The 19,602-nt window shown below is 36.7% G+C and overlaps 2 protein-coding genes across 3 annotated transcripts in view; one reads left to right on the plus strand and one right to left on the minus strand.

Annotated features, from left to right (window-relative positions):
- Positions 1-9,873, minus strand: part of LOC118733879 (transforming growth factor beta-1-induced transcript 1 protein) — a 42,427-nt gene extending 32,554 nt beyond the window's left edge. The window contains exons 1-2 of one of the 2 annotated variants that reach the window (XM_036463503.1): positions 9,777-9,873; positions 9,723-9,724 (exon numbers count right to left, since the gene is read on the minus strand). The gene's annotated coding sequence lies outside the window, so the exon portion shown is untranslated. The remainder of the gene's footprint in view (positions 1-9,722; positions 9,725-9,776) is intronic. The other variant, XM_036463504.1, reaches the window with a different exon arrangement.
- Positions 1-19,602, plus strand: part of LOC118733880 — a 69,437-nt gene that overhangs the window by 42,493 nt on the left and 7,342 nt on the right. The window contains exon 10 of the mRNA XM_036463505.1: positions 9,850-11,728. Coding sequence (XP_036319398.1) covers positions 9,850-11,728 — 1,879 coding nt within the window. The remainder of the gene's footprint in view (positions 1-9,849; positions 11,729-19,602) is intronic.

Below are 19,602 nucleotides of genomic sequence, written 5' to 3' on the forward strand. Positions count from 1 at the left end.
CTAATGGTTTTCTATTCCTATGATGCACTTACACGAATACTAATACCTTTAAATATCTACTATTAGATTTATGGAGTTGCGATGTGTGAGTTTTAAACCAATCGAGGACGAGAGAAACCTGTCAGATATTTTCTGAACTAAACTGCACAAGAGTTGTATGTGCTAAAACGCCAGAAAGACTCGTTAAATTACTGGCATTTATTAATTGAAAATTTTTGAAATATATTTTAGTTTAAAACTTTGTTGCATTTGAAAGTAGCTCAAAAAATACTTATGAGGTTCTATTTCTAAAAAAATTTAATTATTAAGACGAATTCAGTTGCAGACAGAAATCTACTGCTATAAAGATTTGAATATTTTGAACAACTTCTATCATTTGTAGGACCCAAAGCACCTAAATGAGAAATAATCGTATTCAAAAATTTTGTTACTTTTTTTAATTTTCTACACATACATATGTATGTACATTAGACTTCATCACCAAAAAAGTTGCGGGTTTTCCTCCGGGATTACAAAATCTATTATATTTTAAGACGTTCACCAAAATATTTCGGAAAAATATTAAGATTTACGTGAGCTGGACCGATTTGGAAATACCTCCAAAAAAGGAGTTTGTTATGAATAAAAATAGTTTCTTTAAGAGCTTTTTGAAAAAAAAAATCCATTCTTTTTTGCACAGAATTAAAAAGAGTGGGAAAATACCTTTCTATTGAGACCCCATAAGTCCAAATCAGAACAGTTTTGGCCCAGTTATTCAAGTTTTTCGTAAATGAATCTTTAAAAAAAGTTAAACAAAAAGCATCAAAAATCTCATTATTACGATTCCGCTGAAAAGATTTTTAAATATTTTTATGCAAATGTTTTAAGCTTAAACCGTTTTGTCATTTGAGGGGATTTTTTTTTTCAAAAAACTCTTTAAGAAACTAAACTTATTTGTTTTTGTTATTTATGGCCTTATAACAATTATATTCCACAACAATTTGAAAAAATGGAAGAAGTAATAGCTATTTCGGAAATCACCACATTTCATCATCAGACTTCTTCGAATTGTTTCAAATTGTTGTTACTTTTCCACAATAGTTTTTCATTAAAAACGGCCTTAAGCTCAATAAAAATTGTTGAATGAAACTTATTTACTCATAAAAAACGCCATTTTTGGAGATATTTTCAAATCGGTCCAGCTGACGTAAATCTTAATATTTTTCCGAATATTTTGGTAGAAGTCGTAAAATATAATAGATTTTACCATTCCAATGGAAACACAGTACCGATTTTTTTTGTACCGCGAGTGATGCAGTCTAATGTGCATACGTGCATACTACATATGTACATATGTACATCAGACCGTATCACCTAACAAACAAGCAAAAAAACCGTTCGCCTTACATCTCTAAGTGTAGAGTATTTTTGATCAAAAATGTTAAAAGGTAAACTCTTCAGTTCGGCCAAAACAAAAAAATACAATTTGTTGCGAAATTGCCTTGCAAAAATACTTTCGATTCGAAGGTGTACAGCGTACTTTTTTCTGCTACTATCTAATTTTTCCATGTACATTAGGGCGGTACAAAAGAAGGAAAGTCGGAATTTTAATGCTCCCACCCCCTAATATTGTTCTATATCCAAGAAATAATTATAACAAATTATTAATAACAAGCTATTTTTAAGCAAAAAACAAAACAGACTTCAATACTCGTATAAAAATTTAAGATTATCGTTAAAATCTACATGATCTGATGATCAAATTTAAACCAAACTTATCTGCTTCTTGTGAAGTTGGTTAAAAATTTTAAAATTTTGGGGTGTAATTATTAAGGTTAGTTTAATTTTTATAAAATTTTTACGAATTTTTAAATCTGGATTTATGTGGTGCTGGTTATGTAATGTGCTAAGCTTATATAAGTAAACTTGTTTGAAAATGAAAATAAAAATTTTAAAGATTTTTGACGACATTTGACCTTCTACAACTATAAAATAGAAAAAATATGTACAAATAAATATATGTACATTAGACTGCATCACTCCTCACAAAAAAAAAATCGGTAGTATTTTTCCATTGGAATTATAAAATCTATTATATTTTAAGACGTCCACAAAAATATTTCGGAAAAATATTAAGATTTACGTGAGCTGGACCGATTTGAAAATAACTCTAAAAATGGAGTTTTTTATGAATAAAAATAGTTTCTTAAAGATTTTTGTGAAAAACTGCCCTCAAATAACAAAACGGTTTAAGCTTAAAAAATTTGCATAAAAATATTTTAAATAAACTAAAAAAAAATGTTGAACGGAATCGTAATGATGAGATTTTTGATGCTGTTTTTTAACTTTTTTCAAAGATTGGTATAAGAAAAACTTGAATAACTGAACCTAACCTCTTCCCATTTAGACTTAAGAGGCATCATTGGAAAGGCATTTTCTCACCCTCTTTATTTCTTTGCTAATAAACTCATTCAAAGGATGAAAGAGAAAGGTAGGATGAACGAACGTCATTCAAAGTTGAATTAAGATGTGTTGGTATTTGAAAAAAATGGGACACGAATGACTTTTTTTGGACAGAAATAAAAACAGTGAGAAAATACCATTCTACTGAGATCCCATATGTCTAAATCAGAATAGCTTCGGCCCAGTTTTTCAAGTTTTTCGTAAATCAATCTTTGAAAAAAGTAAAAAACAGCATCAAAAATCTCATTCGTGCAATTCCGTTGAAAAGAGTTTTAAAAATTTTCCATGCAAATTTTTTAAGCTTAATCTGTTTTCTCATCTGAGGGGACTTTTTTCAAAAACTATATTTATTCATAAAAAACTCCATTTTTGGAGGTATTTTCAAATCGGTCCAACTCACTTAAATCTTAATATTTTTTCGAAATATTTAGGTTGACGTCTTAAAATATTATAAAAAGTTTTGTAATCCCGGCGGAAAAACCGAAACTTTTTTTGATGATGCAGTCTAATGTACATACATACATATTTTCAAAGTTTCAAATCAATAACTCATTCATTCATTGCGATTTATGGTTAGTTGTTGTTATTGTTTTTGGTTTTATCGTTGACGTATGTAGTTTGTATTTTATTTGTGCGCTCTTAGTGGGTGGTTTTGTGGCTTTGGCGACATTGACTAGCGTTCTAGTATTACAGTGTTTTTTTTTTTGTTGGGATTCAAGTTCTTTGCAACGCAATTCGTATTACCACACAAAAGGGCAGTGAATAGGATAGCAATCAGTGTTGCCCGAGAAAATTTCGTTTGGAGCCAAAACGGTCGAAAAAAGAGCTAAAAAGATCTAAATTATACTAATAGTAGCTAAAATGAAGAGCTACATATTTTTGTTAAGGTTGAACATATATTGACGTAAGCTTGTTTTTACATTTTCGGCAATTTTATTAAAAACAACGAATTTTATAAGTTAAAACCAAAACAAGGTGCATACTTATATTTCGAATTCGTTGCTATGGCACTTATTACAGTGAACTAAAAATACTTTACAAAATTCTAAAGTCTGTTATTTCAGATATTTGAATTGCAAAATTTTTCTGGAAAGTTTTACTTCCAGCTCCCCTTAAAGGTAAAATTAGTAAGGTATAACAAAATGCGTGCTATCAGAAAAAGGATTTTCTTCTAATTAATATTTGAATTCTGTAACCTAGATCCCAGAGTTTATGGTCGATACACTGCATCCCGAAATTTTCCATTTTATCAACGCTTAAGTTTTGGCTTATATATACAAAATACAACAAAAACTTTCTGGAGCTAAAAAGTGCTAGATAAATTTGAAAAGAGCTAAAAAAGAGCTAGGAGCTAAAACCCAACTTTTGGACCTAAATAGAAAAATAAAGAGCTAAATCTAGCTCCAAACGCACCAAAATGGCAACACTGGTAGCAATAAAAGTGATATATGGGCATTTATATGTTAGTATATACATATGATTTTAGATATGTAAATACATATTTATGTGCTTTTCAGCTTGTGCATACATAAATATGTGCGGCAATATTTTTTCTCTTTCGAAAAAGTAGTTACTTTAAACAACCCTCATGACGTCATGCATAGATATGCAGTGCTACATATGTACATACGTATGTATGTACTTATATAGAACACCAAGGATGGTCTTATTTGTTAATTTTAACTTGTAACAAATGTAGCGCGAAAAAGGCAAACTATTTATGTACTCTGATTAGCTGTCGAAATGGTCGCAGAGAAATTTTTATTCATCCATCTTGGGCTATCATATCTTTAGCAGTTAACTATGATCCCTGGTGAAATGTGAATGATCTATTACGGATATTTTGATTGCTTGCGACACTTTTTCATGAAAAAATGTGTATGTTTCTTACGAAATTTTTTCATCAGAAAAAAAAAGAAAAATTTTGCAAAAAAGGACTTTCACCAACAACATAAAGCTTTCGGAATACTTTTTGTTTGCGAAAGCGCTAAATACTGCTTTCCTTTCTTGGAGTTTTCATCATTTCCCGATATACATAAGTTGCTTCAGTTAAAAAAAAGTGTATTTTATTAATAACACCTGGCGATATTGGTCGTTTTTCCGAACACTTCCTTTGCTTCGCCTTATAGGCGACATACACAGTGCGTCTGACTCGTGAGTCGTTTTGGATGTATTTGTGAAAATAAATATGTCTTAGTTACACCAACATGACTCCTGGAATGACTCTGAAGGATTTCACTGTGTGTAGTCGAAGGATAGTCAACGTATACAAATGACTCGCGAGTCAGACGCACCGTGTATGCCGCCTATTACACTGTCAATGTAATTGCGATTTAAGCCGCGAGAAGCAACGATATACAGTGGCGGCCAAATAAATAGGTACGAGACATTTTAAAAAGCTTGGCTATTTTTCTTTTGTTTTCTGTAATGTTCATTATTTTGTTTTATATAATTATAGCTTGAGCTATGGTCACATTACAGCATAAATTACTTTGTTTTGATCAAATTACTTCACATAATTCAAGTACGCTCACATTTTCTTTCACAATTTCCATAGAAATTTAATTAGCACGTGTTCGTACGAGTGTGTGGTTTGTACTTGATTACAAAAAAAAAAAAAAAATGGTTGCAGTTTTTTAAATTTCCTCAACAGTGGGTACTTAAATAAATGAAAAATCTTTTTTTCTTCTTTTGGTTCTTGTTTTATGATAAATTATCTCATTTCTATTTAATTTATTGACAGAAGCTAAAATATTTGATTTCAGCCTGATTTGGTTATAAATTACAAATGAGCCATAAATTGCGATAATGTGAACATGCTTTTACTCTAACAAAAACCGCTTAAGTGAAAAATTTCAAACTTTGCACATTAGTTAAAAAAAATATATTTAAGACTAGATTTTATTGGTGTTAGTAAACAGCAGATCGGCCCCCGCACCATCTAACGGCAAAATTTTTTGTGCAGTTATTTTTTTCCATTTGAGTGATATACGTTCTAAATATGAAACAAATCGGACCGTAAATACGGATTTTCCATATATGTCGACTCCTGCGCCACCTATCGGTCACATGGTTTTGTGGAATTATTCCTTTTCATGTAAATAATTTACATTCCAGATTTTAACTATATCGGCCATAAACACAATTTATCACTGTTTGATATTGCATTGTCTTCGGATTGTGAGCTAAGTTTGAAGTTTCAAGTCGTTAGCTCATCGGGAAGTTGGTTAAAAATTGATTGCAATATTTGATTACACACATGCGAAACCTATTTGATAAAAGCTAGTACATAGTGCCAGAAATTTGTATAGGCCTGCAAGGGTCAGCGATTGTATGAATGCAACACTTCGCCAGGGTTGGCCTATTTAGATATCTCACCCGCCTACTTGACACCGCCCCGCACTCACGAAACAAGAGTAATGGATTATTCTCGAACGAATCACAGAAGCGACATAGGTCGTTCTATCAGGTAAACAGCTTATGCAGGTGACTTCTTGGTCTACAGTGATCCGTGAGAATACCTCTTAATATCTTTAGCCTCTCTTTTTGGGAGGTTTATAATTGCCCTGTAGCTTGTAAGATTGTAGCCTCCCAGTAGGTAGTTAGCCTTAGGTATTACACCAGTAGAGGTCTATGAGTTTGTTCCTCTCTTTTCTGAGGTCTTCCTTGATTGAGCTGGTCCGATCGCTCAGACCCTATGGGAGACAGGGAGGCCGCCGTTTTACCTAGACAGTCCACACCGTCAGTCATTGAAGCTTGGTAGTGGATTGTCTTACCGTGGATGATATGTTTTCATAAAACAAATAAAATAAGTTGGAACTACGAAAAACTTATTAAAATGTACCTATTTTTTCACCCGCCACTGCACATATTCAGTTTGAATTCATTTAGATGTGTTTATCCGACGAACAATCTTTAATAGAATAGAATGATAAAAAACATCAAATTAAGCGGGCTTAAGTCTTATTGTATGCACTGTTGTAGATAAAATTGCAACTGATTTCGAGAATGTGCTTGTGGAGTTCCAGATAATAAATAAATACGGAACGCACAATATTTCAATAAAACTAATCCTCGTTTATTAGTAATTAATATTATATCAAATGTGGTTACCAAGAATATTGCAAATAGCGAGTTGAACTACAAGAAGGACCGGCCAAGTTGAAAGATTTTAGTACCTTCATCTGTCAAACTAACTTCAGCTGGGTTGCATTCTAGATCTAGTTAGGAGGTTGCCACATGCTCTTAAATTCAACTGACTCGCCTGCTTGGATGCGCCCTTTCGGAATGGTACAAGATTTGCCTAAGCCTTCCTTTAAAAAAAAAATTTAATTTTTGTTTTTAAACTCTGGATTAAGATGTTTCCTTTAGCCAAATTCTTCCAATAATTGTATTTAAAACAGTTGAAAAATATGACATTGGGTTTTGAAACTTGCCAAATGCCTTCCTAATATCAAGATTTTTGCGCCAAACCTTTTCTGGTGAACGACTAGCACAATCCTGTTACAACTTCAAACGAGTGTTTGACGATGTCTAACCATAATCCGAATGTATTTTTTCGTTTGTTAAACGAGCACGAAACATGAATTCGGTTCGGTGAATTATGGCCGCATATACTAAGACCGCAATCAAAAAATTAAATTAGGCAGCGGGGTCATAATTCATTTTGACAAGTGAAATTAGGATGCAATCAAAAAATTTTCGGTTATTTACACAATGGTTTTGTGGAAGGGGACGCAAGGTGAGGGAGTGTGGCATCCCACCCATTAGAAATAGCCCAGCCCAAACTTTAAGACCCCTTGGGACTCCATTTGAAAATGTGTAAAATTACAATTTTGACAGAGAAAATGTAAACTCCGGTTACGCCATCCACAATATTTTTACGCGAAACACCTTTTCGCGTCGGCGGCCTCCGCTCGCGCTTAGAAAAAAAAAACCTCGTCAGTCCAACTCCGGCTACACAGGTATAATTTTGAAAAATGAAATTAGGCCGCGGCCAAAAAATTAAATCAGGCCGCCGAAAATATAAGAAGGCAGCCCTAATTCGCGCGGTCTAAATTCCATCCACCCATGGATTCATCATAACATCCACATCAGTGATCAAGACATAGTCAACGCCGTGGATTGCTCCGGCTGAACTTACACCAAGTAAGTCCAAGTGGGTATGTCCGCCAACAATGTCATGACGACAGTTTTTTGGATGCACGCGGTGTCATTCACATCAGTTACCTTGAAAAGAGTACAATGATCACCGGCGCCCATTATTAAAGCAGTTGAATAGATTCTACGTTGATTTGAAATGAAAACCGAAAAAGGTACTTTTCTTTTCCCATTTTAGCATATAGTTGTTGAACTACATATTTTCTTCTTTCGAAACCTTCAAGAAATTTGTGTATTATGAAGAAGTTATCGCTGAAAGAAACGCCTATTTTGAGGACTTTTGGAGAAAGCCTATTTTTGGATTGGAAAAACGACGGAAAAAATATCGCTTATTTAAAGTCACTGACTTATCAAACTGTCCTCGTATGTATTCTGTTTAAAATTGTAATTTCATTACAAAAATATCAATAAAAGTGATGTTCTGACTGTAGATATTTTATTAAAGCGAATATGAAACATAAATATTGGGCTATATAAAAAGTGTCCGCTGGCTAGGTCATGTCGTTCCAACTCTGAAAGTATTCAACGCAATTTGGGAATTTTTGGAAAAGATTTTCTTTATTGAAAATCATTTTTAAACAAGCACATATTGGCCATTTATATATATGACCTTTTGCAAAGTATATTTAGAACTTCTATGGTTTATCTGCGAAAAACTTGCTCAAGTGACTTTCAGCGGTCCTTTGACCGATGCAAGTTCCGGGCTACGCTGTCTCCTGAAAGCTTGCATGACAGTCTTGCTTAACCCTTAACATTATTTCATCGACTTTCCAGTGACTGGCCGATCACAGTGAGGTGCATCTATGACATCAAAACTTCCGCAACAGAATCGAGTAAACCACCCATGGGTCTGTCATTCACTCACATCATTCTCACCGTATACTTTAAAAATTGTTCGGCATGTTTTTCCGGCGCACAGTGTTCTATTTTGGCGAAAAAGAGACAAAATCTCGAGAACGAGTTGTGATAGCGAAATAAATTTAACGGTGTTTTAAAGCTTTTAGATGGAGAATTTAAGAAAAACTGTCTACTTTCACCTTTGAAATGACTTTCGAAAATAGGTTTTACATTATTTTTAGTTGAAACCAATATGCAATGAACTTTTTAAAGGTCGACTATTTTTCCGGAATTTTCCAGCTTAAAAGCGGTTAAACACTGTTATATTTATTTCGGTATCTGTTCTCGTTCTCGAGATATTTTTTCCAAAATAGAGCACTGTGCGGTGTTTTCACCTTTTTTATAGTTAAGAAGCAACACAGCGTATTTCTTCAGATCTTTTTTTCACGACAAAAAAATAATAACAGAACTCTCTTCTCTTAAAATGTAGCCTGAAATGTCACCCCTCAAAAGCACGTGAGTTTGAAGCAATTGGATAAGTGTTGCCAGATGTATGAGCATCGCCACCACTTTGTGACAAAAATCCACAGAGATTATTTATATGACCCAATATTAATGGAGAAATGCTTTTAAACTCTTAAAATCCTACTAAGTATTTGTAGAGTATGTATGTTCCCTTTTTGCAAAGGGGCGTCTTTTCCGAAAGTGTTTATTTTTACATTTCTCATATAGGGACCTAGAAACTTTGTAGAATTTTTTTAATTGAAGCTCTTTAGAAAATTAAGCTTTTATTTTTCAATTTCGACGAAGCCTTTGTTTTCTTACAGAAATTGCTTTAGTTTTTTCTTATTTAATATCCATTAAATTTTTAAAAATCCACCATCTCCATACTTTTCGTTAACTGACTTCAGAAAACATCTTTCACAAATTGCTTTCAAATTAATAGCAAAAGTAAAATAATTGAGGCATTAGTTTTGTATACAAAGCTAATTGATTGAATTAGGCACATAAACAAATATTCTTTATTTACATAGGCACATACACACTGAAGATTTACAAACAGTTTTTTACACAGTTTATATTCGGGTGCACATATACAATAATGAAAATATGTTTTTAGGTGCGTATACGCGTATACATATATGTATGTACATCACTTCACCAGGCTAATTGTAGTAAAAATACTTAGCGGCAACACGCACTCTTTCAATTATTAAAATTGCTTTTATTTAAATTTGTTTTCGCAATTCATTTAGGTACTCATATGCAATTATTTTATTTACTCCTTTTTCTACATACATATGTATACACAAATATAACGTAAATATATGCGTCACAAAACTCAACGTACTACTTTCCGTAACGTTAATTGAATTGCGAACGCGAACTCGCATGCGATTGCAACCAAAGAGTCGAAAGCGGCAAAACAAACTGAACGACAACAGCGTTACCGGCACCGCCACTCAAACAATGAATCGACCAAACGCCACGAAGCTGCTGCAGCTGCTGACTTCTTCGGCCAAGCGCCTACGGCGAATGCCTCCGAAACGGTTATTTGTGATATCGTTGTAGACGATGATGAAGATAATTATTATGACGACGATGGATTTGAGAATAGCGCTAGCGACTTTGTCGACCACGATGGCGATGGTGGCGATGATGATGGCATGGGCAAAGCTAAAGGCGCACCAATCGACACAACTGAACCCACCGAACCCACGGAACCTAGCGAACGCGCTGAGCTCACTGCGACCGCTGAAAACATCGACTCAAGGCGCTACTTCCGCGATGAGTGTGCTAGTAAGCGCAATAACAACATCAACCATAATAAAGTGGATCAATTCAAATTTAGCGCGTGTGACGCTGGTGACAAGCGCGCCGATTATGATGGCGACGATGTAGTTAGCGAGAGTGGCTCAGATTTTGTAAGCTTCGAGGACTCAAGCAATTTTGAAGTTGTGGGTGCAATAAAACCGGACAAGAATAAGGTGAGGGCGCAACAACAGGCAAAACTACAACAACTACCACAGCATCATAGCAACAAAAAGGAGCAAGAGCAGCATAAGAAAGAGCAACAGCAACTAGAGAAACTTGAAGCGTGCCACCAGCCGCACGATCTCAAGCAGCATAGGCAGAGTAAACAACAACTGGAGCTTCAGCAGGCAAAAGTATTGAGCGAGCGCACTGAAAACTATGACACACACATCAGACAGCAGGAGCAATTTTTGCTGCAGCAGGCGTACGATGAGGAATCGTTGCAGCGTCACCAGAAAAATTACAGCGCCGCAAAGCAAAAACCCAGCAACGCTGTCGGCAACAAAACTACGTCTCAGCAAATAATTAAACAGTCACGCAATCTGCAAAAACAACTGGAACAGCAGCTGGAGGAGCATCAGCGATGCATTATTGCGCAACATCAACAGCAGCAATTGCATCATGAGCAGCTACAGCAGCATAAGCTGGTTAAACGCGAGGAGCAACGCATGATGCAGGAACAGCAGCAGATGCAAGCGCAACTGGCGGCACAGAAGCCGCTAACCCGAAATCAACTGCAATTGCAAGCGCAACAACAGGCGGGTGGTGCGCCCACTTCGCATCATAGCGCACGCGCCAGCAGCTCTCGGCAACAATCGCCTCGTCGGGCCTCTGCGCTGAGCGCCACCAGCCGCGGCCGATTGACTACGCGCACAAATAACCACGCCAGCAGTCGCGCGAGCATGACTGCCAGCGAAAAGGGAGCGAAAGTGCTGAAAAAGCGTCGCAATCCGCTCAACTCTCCACCGCCAGTGCCATCAGTCACGCCTTTGAATTCGCACCGTACACCGTGCATCGCCGCTAGCTCCGATACTGGCGATGGCGCGAAAATTCGCCCATCATCATTCACACAGATGAAGGCTCCATCGGTGAGACCGTCATACACCGCGGCGGACATAGGATACGAAGGTGGGGACGCCGCCGCCACACTCAATTCACCTACTACTTGCTCACAAGCGGAAATGTTGCAAATGTGCTCAAAGTTAAAGACTGACTTCTTCGATATGATGGTGCCGCTTACGAATGCGTTTAATATTGCAGGCGTTGTCACTGGCGCGGGTAAGGAAGAACAACGGTCACCGAGGCAATCCACATCATCATCGAGAAAGAGGGCGACTTTAGCCAACAACGATCGCATAGAGGCGCTTACCAATCGTCTTTTCAACTCGGCTGGGCAAGAGAATAGCACAAAGGGCGCTAGTAACGCGACAGCCAGAGAAGATGGCGATGAAATATGTGATCGGGGAACCTCAATGTGAGTACCACGAAATTTAATAAATAATAAACTTTATAATATATAGTTAACAGAGTAAAAATATTAATATTTTTGATTTGGAAAAGTTCTGCCATATTCCTTTTCAACTAACCCACTTACCCACTTACACCAAACCCCATTTTCCACTTAATGAAAAGAATTCAAAAAACTTTCTTAGCGGCCGAGTAGAACAAATCACGATAGTCGTTTAACTTCTGTACCAACTGACGCCAATAGCAAATGCCAAGTGAAGCCAAGTTCTTCTACACTTGGTATTTACATCGTAATGAGGGCCTCATGCGCAACCATCAGCAGGTTCTGAGTTACATACTTTCAGAGCTGTAGCTTCGGTGTCCAATCGAACGACATGGCCAAGCCAGCGGAGCCGCTCTGCGCTACTATGTCCATGTCATTGCAAAGCACGGTTCCATCGTCTGCAACTCCTTTCAGTGCTGCCGAAAGTGGTTTTGAAGTCGACAAATAGGTGATGAGTGTCGATGCTATTCTCGCGTGTATTTTCCAAGATTTGGCTTATTGTGAATACCCAGTCTATGGTGGATTTGCCAGGTCTAAAGCCACACTGATAAGGCCCAATCATTTCGTTGACGTTGGGATTCAGTCTTTCACACAATACGATCGATAAGACTTTGTAACCTATGCTTAGAAGCCCGATCCCGCGGTAGTTCTTGTGGATTGGGCAGATCACACATGCCTCGTTAAAGTCAGCTGATGGAACATCGACTCCGTCATCATGGACTAACGGGTCGACTTCGTCTTCTCCGCAGCTTTCAGTACTGCTGCCATTCAGTAGGGTGGAAAGGTATTACCTCCATAATTTAAGTACGTTCTGGACATCTGTCATCAGGTCGCCATTGTTGTTCCTCGAGAGTTCGCCCTGGTCTTGAAGACTTCCGTCAGTCGCCTAACTCTCTGGTAAAATTTTCGGGCGCTTTTCCTGTCGGCCAAGATTTCAAGCTCTCCACATCCACGTAATTCGGCTTCTCTCTTATTACTGCAGCAAATACATCGCGCTTCCCTATAGCGGTCCCATATACATAGATGGCGTTGCGCCCGAACGCAGCGTGGCCCTTTAGGCGGGATCTTTTTTCTCTGCATCTTCTTGGCACTCCTCATCGTACCAGTTGTTCTTTCGCGTTTGCTGAAATCCAACTACTTCTTCAACGGCGGTACTTAATGAACGGGTAATGTGTTTTCACTGCTCACATATTTCGGTTTAATGATCGAAGTTAAGCAATTTCGGGCGCACATTTTTTGATGTACAGTGGCGGGTGCATATCTTGGCTGCGTGAGGCGTAAATAATTGAGAGGAGACGTTCATCCACCGGGGTATATGACAGAAGTCGGCGAATTCATTTTGTCTTTACTTAATTCAATGGATCCCAAGATTTGCGTACAACTGTCGCATCGGTTCAATTAGCTCAGCTTGGAACATTTTGACAGTCTCTTCCTTTGTGACAATATTATCTAGTTGCTTGATTAATGAATACACTAAATTTAGAGGTAATAACTACATAAGGTATATGAAATTGCTTTATTTTTTTCACTGGATCGTAAAGGATTTTTCACTGCGCTTTTCAAGAAAGACTTAAGTTAGATTATGAAGGCGCGTACGAATGACTCGTACTTCCCCTCGAAGTGCCTGGAGGGGGCACATCTCGCTAACCGAATTGTCCGTCTGGTGTCTGTTGAGCGGATTACTATCCCGGATGAAGCTGTGAAGGTCCGATATCTTCACCTCCGCCATCTTCTTCAACCTGCAAGAAAGGCGGTTTTTGATCCGTTTTGAAAAGTTAAATTAGGTTGCGTTATTTGTACATCTATTAGAAAGTGTACACTGCATACTTCAGCATCAGTTTTTTGTCTAACTTGATGTTTTAAGCCAACTTCTAAACTTCTAATGGCTACAAATTGCTTGGTGGAGGTCCAATCTTTTACTACAACTACAATTTCAATGTTATCTGTATAGCGGACCATTATTGCGTTTGCTGTCGGTATTTAGTATGGGTTCTGGTACCGGTCCCCGTAGGAAGCTTCCTGTGACTTAAGGATTTTTACTCTTTCATGTAAGGCGTAAAAGAGTACCCCTCTTTGCAATAGTTACTTCTTATAATAGTGCACAGGTTAGCGGAAAGCTTTGTAGAGAGTTGCGGTGATTGTAGGAAGCGAATGCTGTTAGGCCATACATACCTTCTAAGAAGCGGAATTACCCTAGCGTCTTGTAAATTATGGCTTATTGTTGGGGAGTAAAAAAGGTTGGTTAATGAGAGGTTTAGGGGGTTCATCTCTTGCAACGCCCCGACTTAGGCTGTTTATGGTAATTATCACTGGTCACTACTTGATAGGAATACAAGCCAGCAGAATTGGCATCTTCAGCGAACTACATACATTGCCGCAGCTTTATGGAAGATGAGAAAATCGAGCACGTCGACCGTAAAGTACTCGTATTTCCCATCACTAACATAGTTAATTTGACTAACTTTAGTTAATACCAGTTTTTATAATTAGCAATGAAGTCTTGACACCATGTCGCCTCTCGTTTGACGCTAATTACTGAACTTGATCGTAATTGTTTATTAAGAATACGACTAAACCAGGCTGAAGTATACTATACTACTCACTTCACGTTTCTAACTTCCACCTCCCTTCAACTTTACTTTTTCCGTATTTAGCCTTTCGTATCTTTTCACTGTTAGCAAATTGTTGCAAAATAAGTAAACAAAACAAATTTTATACAAAAAAATTATAACAAATTATTTCAACTAAAATACTAAAAGCTGATATGTTGAGCTAAGCTCCCACAGGGAACGTATCGCAGCAGTTGAGCACAGCAGAGCGAGTGAGAACCGACACAGTAACAATATATTTAACCAATATCATTCTCCGCTCCACTCCCAACCCGTACTTTGTCGAAAATGATGTCATCGAGCAATCAACGCCGCAGCGTAGCTACCGGTCGCTTATCGCCCATTCTGAAGCTACTATCGAATAGTTAGCTGCTGATTGCTGCCAGTCAACACAGTGTTTGCCGGCTTATGGTCTGTCTCCGTTGATCCATCACCAAAATTTTGAAGTTAGAATCTTAATAAGTAGTAAATGCAAGTATGTATGCATATACTTTTGTACTTATTTATCAGTTATTTATATTCATGGCATACAAGTGTACTCGTGTGTTCATAATTTTTTAAGCTCATCTACCCTCGTTTTGTTAAGGTCTGACTCAGCTGTGCTCGAGTAGGGCTCTTTGAACTACGGATACGATTTGTACTCATATTTAAATATGTACATATGTATATATGTACTTATGTATATGTGTATGTGGAATGTACTAACCTTGCAGGGAAACCGCGAACTAGTGAATCAAATTACTATGTACTTCCGTACTACAGTCCGATGGTAACTAGATCCCCACTAGTTCAAAATCAGTGAAATGTTATACTTTTAAAAACCTATTTTATTTCATTTTTTCATTAGAAATCTATATCTTAGGTGACGAATTTAGAACTAGTTTACTTGCTTACTTTACGTAGATATGTGTTTGGCAGCTTTTTCGTTCAAATACGCTTTCATTCCGCACTTCCCAGATGCTTTTTCGTAGTTTGGTAATAAAAAAACAAAAAATTGTGTTAACATTTTAACATCTTGGGACCTTCTGGAATCTAACCAATAACCGCAAGCACCTCTGCAAACGCACACCCATATTCTGCAACCTTTCGTATTCGGATTTTGCTACGAATCGTAGAAATAGTATGCTGCAGTCCGAGTCATATTTTCGAACTTTCGAAATTCGTAACAATGACATGCCTAAAAACGAACGAGTAAGAAATTCACAGCTCTTTTGCGTAATTTTGTACGAAAACCATTCTGTGCCGGAGGCGAGATAAAGGATGTAAATCGATGTGTGTTTGCAGGAAATATTAGTGGTCTTCATTTAAACAGATAAATTTTCCTTTCGCATATACATTCATTGTTATCCACTGCTTTATATAAACGAACAAAAAAGAATCTTTGTTGCTCCTTATCGAAAAACTTGAGTCCGGTTTAGTTATTTGTACAATGATTTTCGGTTGATGTGTCGAAACGCATAACCCGAATCCAAAAACTTTAACATGCACGTGTAATCAAAGGATTAAACTTTTATTTAAAGCAAATGTTTCAAATTTCAGACCACTAGTTTATTAATAAATTCGGTTTGCACTATGCACTTTTTTGTAAATTTCGATGTGGGTTTGCACAAAAATTCTGTGGATATTTTATATACCTTCGGTATGCGGAAGCCCCTCTTCTTCGGCAACACCGGAAGGAGAATTCTACTTAGTAAGGGTTATAATCCCTAAGCGCGGCCGAAGGCAGAAGCAAGCGCAACAGGTGGTGGTCCTAACAAAGTGCATGTTTTCAATGGCTTGGAAGATGCTGTTATTGCATTAACTGGATTGAGAACCAGTTTTTCAAGTATAGGAGAAGTTCTGGCTTGTGGTCTAACAATTCAACCAGAAGCTAACATAGATGTGCCCATGGTTACTATTCCCATAGCGCGCACTTAATCCGCTGCTATAATTGCAAATGCAATAGAATCCATCGTTTCCTTCAAAATATGTAAAATCAAACAATTTTACTATAAATAAGCACTTGATGAGTGTTTTTTTAGTTCCTTTCCACTTTCCACTGTACATGTTTCCGCAGGGGATGCAGCCAGTTTTGCCGTTGTGCGACGAAAGAGGCAATTTGGCCCCGTGATTGAAAAAATTTTTACTTTTTTTATCGGTTGATTTTAGAACTGGTTCGGAGCTATAGAATTTAGGACTAGTTCGGAACTATCGAAACTGTTAAATTCGCCAGCTGCTAGCATGTGAAAGCGAATTAACGCGAACTAGTATTGGTTCTAAATTCTCTAGTACAGAATCAGTTAGGTACTAAATAGTGCATTTCCCAACAGGGTAGGAATTTGAGTTAACCACCCCTATGCTGTAATCCGTCGTAGATTCGATTTTGCTACGAATCGTAAAATTGGTATGCTGTAATCCGCGTTGTCGTATCGTAATTTCGAAATTCGTTGGCCATCTTCGAAATTCGTAATGTTGGTATGCCTGAATCCGACGTAGCTGTCATTTTTATGTATTTGTGGGAAATTTTGTACGAATAGCAACTCGTGTCGGAGCGAAACAAAAATTTTTTCAAAATATCTAGTGCAATGGAGGCCATTAAAAGGAGGGAGCTTACATTTTATCATTTAAGCTAAATGGATCAGAAAAATTTCTTAGCAATCTCCTTTGTATATTAATGCAACTGTAAGCTGTTCTTCCTCCTGGGACAAAAGTGCACCGGCCACTGAATCCTTTGTATGCTACTTAATTAAGGAAAAGTCATAATGATTAAACTATTTTGTTTTTAATTTCACTATTCACTTGCGATTATGTATATTTATTTTGATTTGTTTCTGCCAAAGCAGCTGAGTAAGAACTTCGAATTTCACTATTTTAGTTGGCAACGCCGTTGATAGTTACGATCGGATTACAGCATACCAATTTACGAATTTTCGGAACGGAGCTACGAATTCGTAACTACGAACGTTCGGATTACAGCATACGGGTGAACACTTTTGTATGGATGCCACTCTATAATTTATGTTGATAAAGTTAAAAACACTTTTTACCCGAAAGGTTTAATTAGATATACATACATTACACATTAAACCGTAACAGAAAAACATTCACCATACACCCCTGAGTCCAAAATATTTTTGTAAGGCAAATGTGCAAAAAATAATTGTTTCCCTTTTAACATTGTTTGTCATATCTTCGGTATTTACAGTAGGATCTTAAATTATGATCTATCGATGATTTTTTCTTAAGGAGAAAATTTGTTTATTCCAAAGTTCATTGATCTCATGTACCGCGTTCTAGTACATGCCCACCACATCCCAGTTCTCATCACTCTAATGTCAGTAAATTAAAACAATCTAAAATTCATTAGACTTTAGCTAAGGATTTTTTTTGATTATTCCAAAAGAACTTTTTTTTGCTGGCGAATGCACGTGCCACCAATTATGTAAAACGGCGACGCACGGTGGTCTGAGAATGGCAGAAATACTCTAGAATGCCTATTAACACGATCTAAGGCTTCTGCCGGAAAAAAACGGAACAAGTAGTATTCAAATGGAACTTGATGTCGGTGTTATGTGAATCGTAGTTTTACTCGAAAACTCGAACATGCATTTCACGGACTAAACACTGGTACTTGAATGATGGGTTTTTGTTGAATTTGCTCCATAAGGGGTCTCATCATTTTTCCTAATATTTTCAGGGTTGAGAACATTTATATGATTTAGAGCATTTTCAATTACTTTATGGAGAGGGTATCTGCTTTGCGTAGGCAAGGAACTATTTATTGGGATTACAACGTTCATTAAACCCTGGGTAAACAACTGAAACAAGTTCCAAATAACCTTGTGTTTATCTTTCATAGATTAGACGTTTCACACTGGCTGATCGCAATATAATATGTGACAAAAAGTAATAATGGTTATCCGATTTAACTGAAATTTGCCATGTAGTACCTTTGCCTAGGTATGAAGAGGTGCAAAAAATGGCATTAATTGGCGAATTTCCTCGCCCATAACATTAAGCAGCAGGTATGGACATGCTATCCAAATGTTTTGTTTTTATAAATTTGGTTTTTATAAATGGATTTTTTAGATTTTGACAAACTGGCAGAAAAAACAAGTTACAAAAGATTCCTAAAATCTCCCGGAAAATTCATAAAGTTGCCAAAAGACTTGTTAAAGATTTATTTTTAGTATCCAAACCTAAAACTTTCTGCCCCGGATCACTGACACTTATGTAGATTATTATAAAGACCAATCAAGAATGACTTTCGAATTCAATTAACAGATATCTCACGGTATTCTTGGCTGGAGCTTTGGCAATGTTAAGTAATCTGTGCCATTAAACATTCAAAAAGTACCACTTTTAATTATAATTTCATATAGCCAAGCTGGTCATAAAACTCCACGTTCTCATATGCACAGGGTCGGTCTGTTGACAGAGCTAAAATGCTGTCTTTCGCCTGAAGGCGATAAGAAATCAGAGCATATTCCTCGTGATTTCCAACCTTGGCCACATTCAAATTTGTGAATTTTGTACTTTACTTACAAAGTATTTACAAAGTACTTTAATCATTTATTAGTGAAGACACAGGTAGCTTAGGTACTCAAGATTTTGCGTCTTTTTGAAGGTCCCTTTTCCTTTTATTCTTTTAACGCGAAGTTTTTAATTAATCAACAATTTTTTTTACCTAATTAACTTGGTGGCGCACCTTAATATATTAATACTTTGAACAAATACATCTGCTCACATGTTTATCGTCGTAACATTAGTGGTTAATGATTAATGGTTCAACTTGTGTGATGATAGTATAAGGTGTGGTCAAGTAGCAATAATTCCATAGGAAATGCTCCTATAGGTCATCAAAATTTAAGCGGGAATAGGAGGAGAGCTTCTGAGTTTATCGAATATATGAGTACATACCTACATATGTACATATGTATTTAATTCTAGCGGTAACTACATAAAAAATGCTGTGGATACTTTGCTAAAACCAGCTTAGCTCGATGATATTTCCAGCGAGGCTGACTTAAAGTGAAATTATAAAAAAAAAACGGCTAAGCTAAATTATTTTGCTGGCAGCGCTTTAGGAACTTACTCACATCAACATTATAAAACTTGAAATATAGATACATGAATGTATTTCGATAGGACAGTTAAATAAGATTGATTTTTAAATAACACAATAACAATGTCGCCTGGACACCAATGGATATAACGATAAAAAAACACGAGAGAACTGCTTCATTATTA

Source organism: Rhagoletis pomonella, unplaced genomic scaffold, assembly GCF_013731165.1.
Source record: "Rhagoletis pomonella isolate Grant_MI unplaced genomic scaffold, Rhpom_1.0 Rhpom_scaffold_00002, whole genome shotgun sequence".
NCBI classification, from domain to species: domain Eukaryota; kingdom Metazoa; phylum Arthropoda; class Insecta; order Diptera; family Tephritidae; genus Rhagoletis; species Rhagoletis pomonella.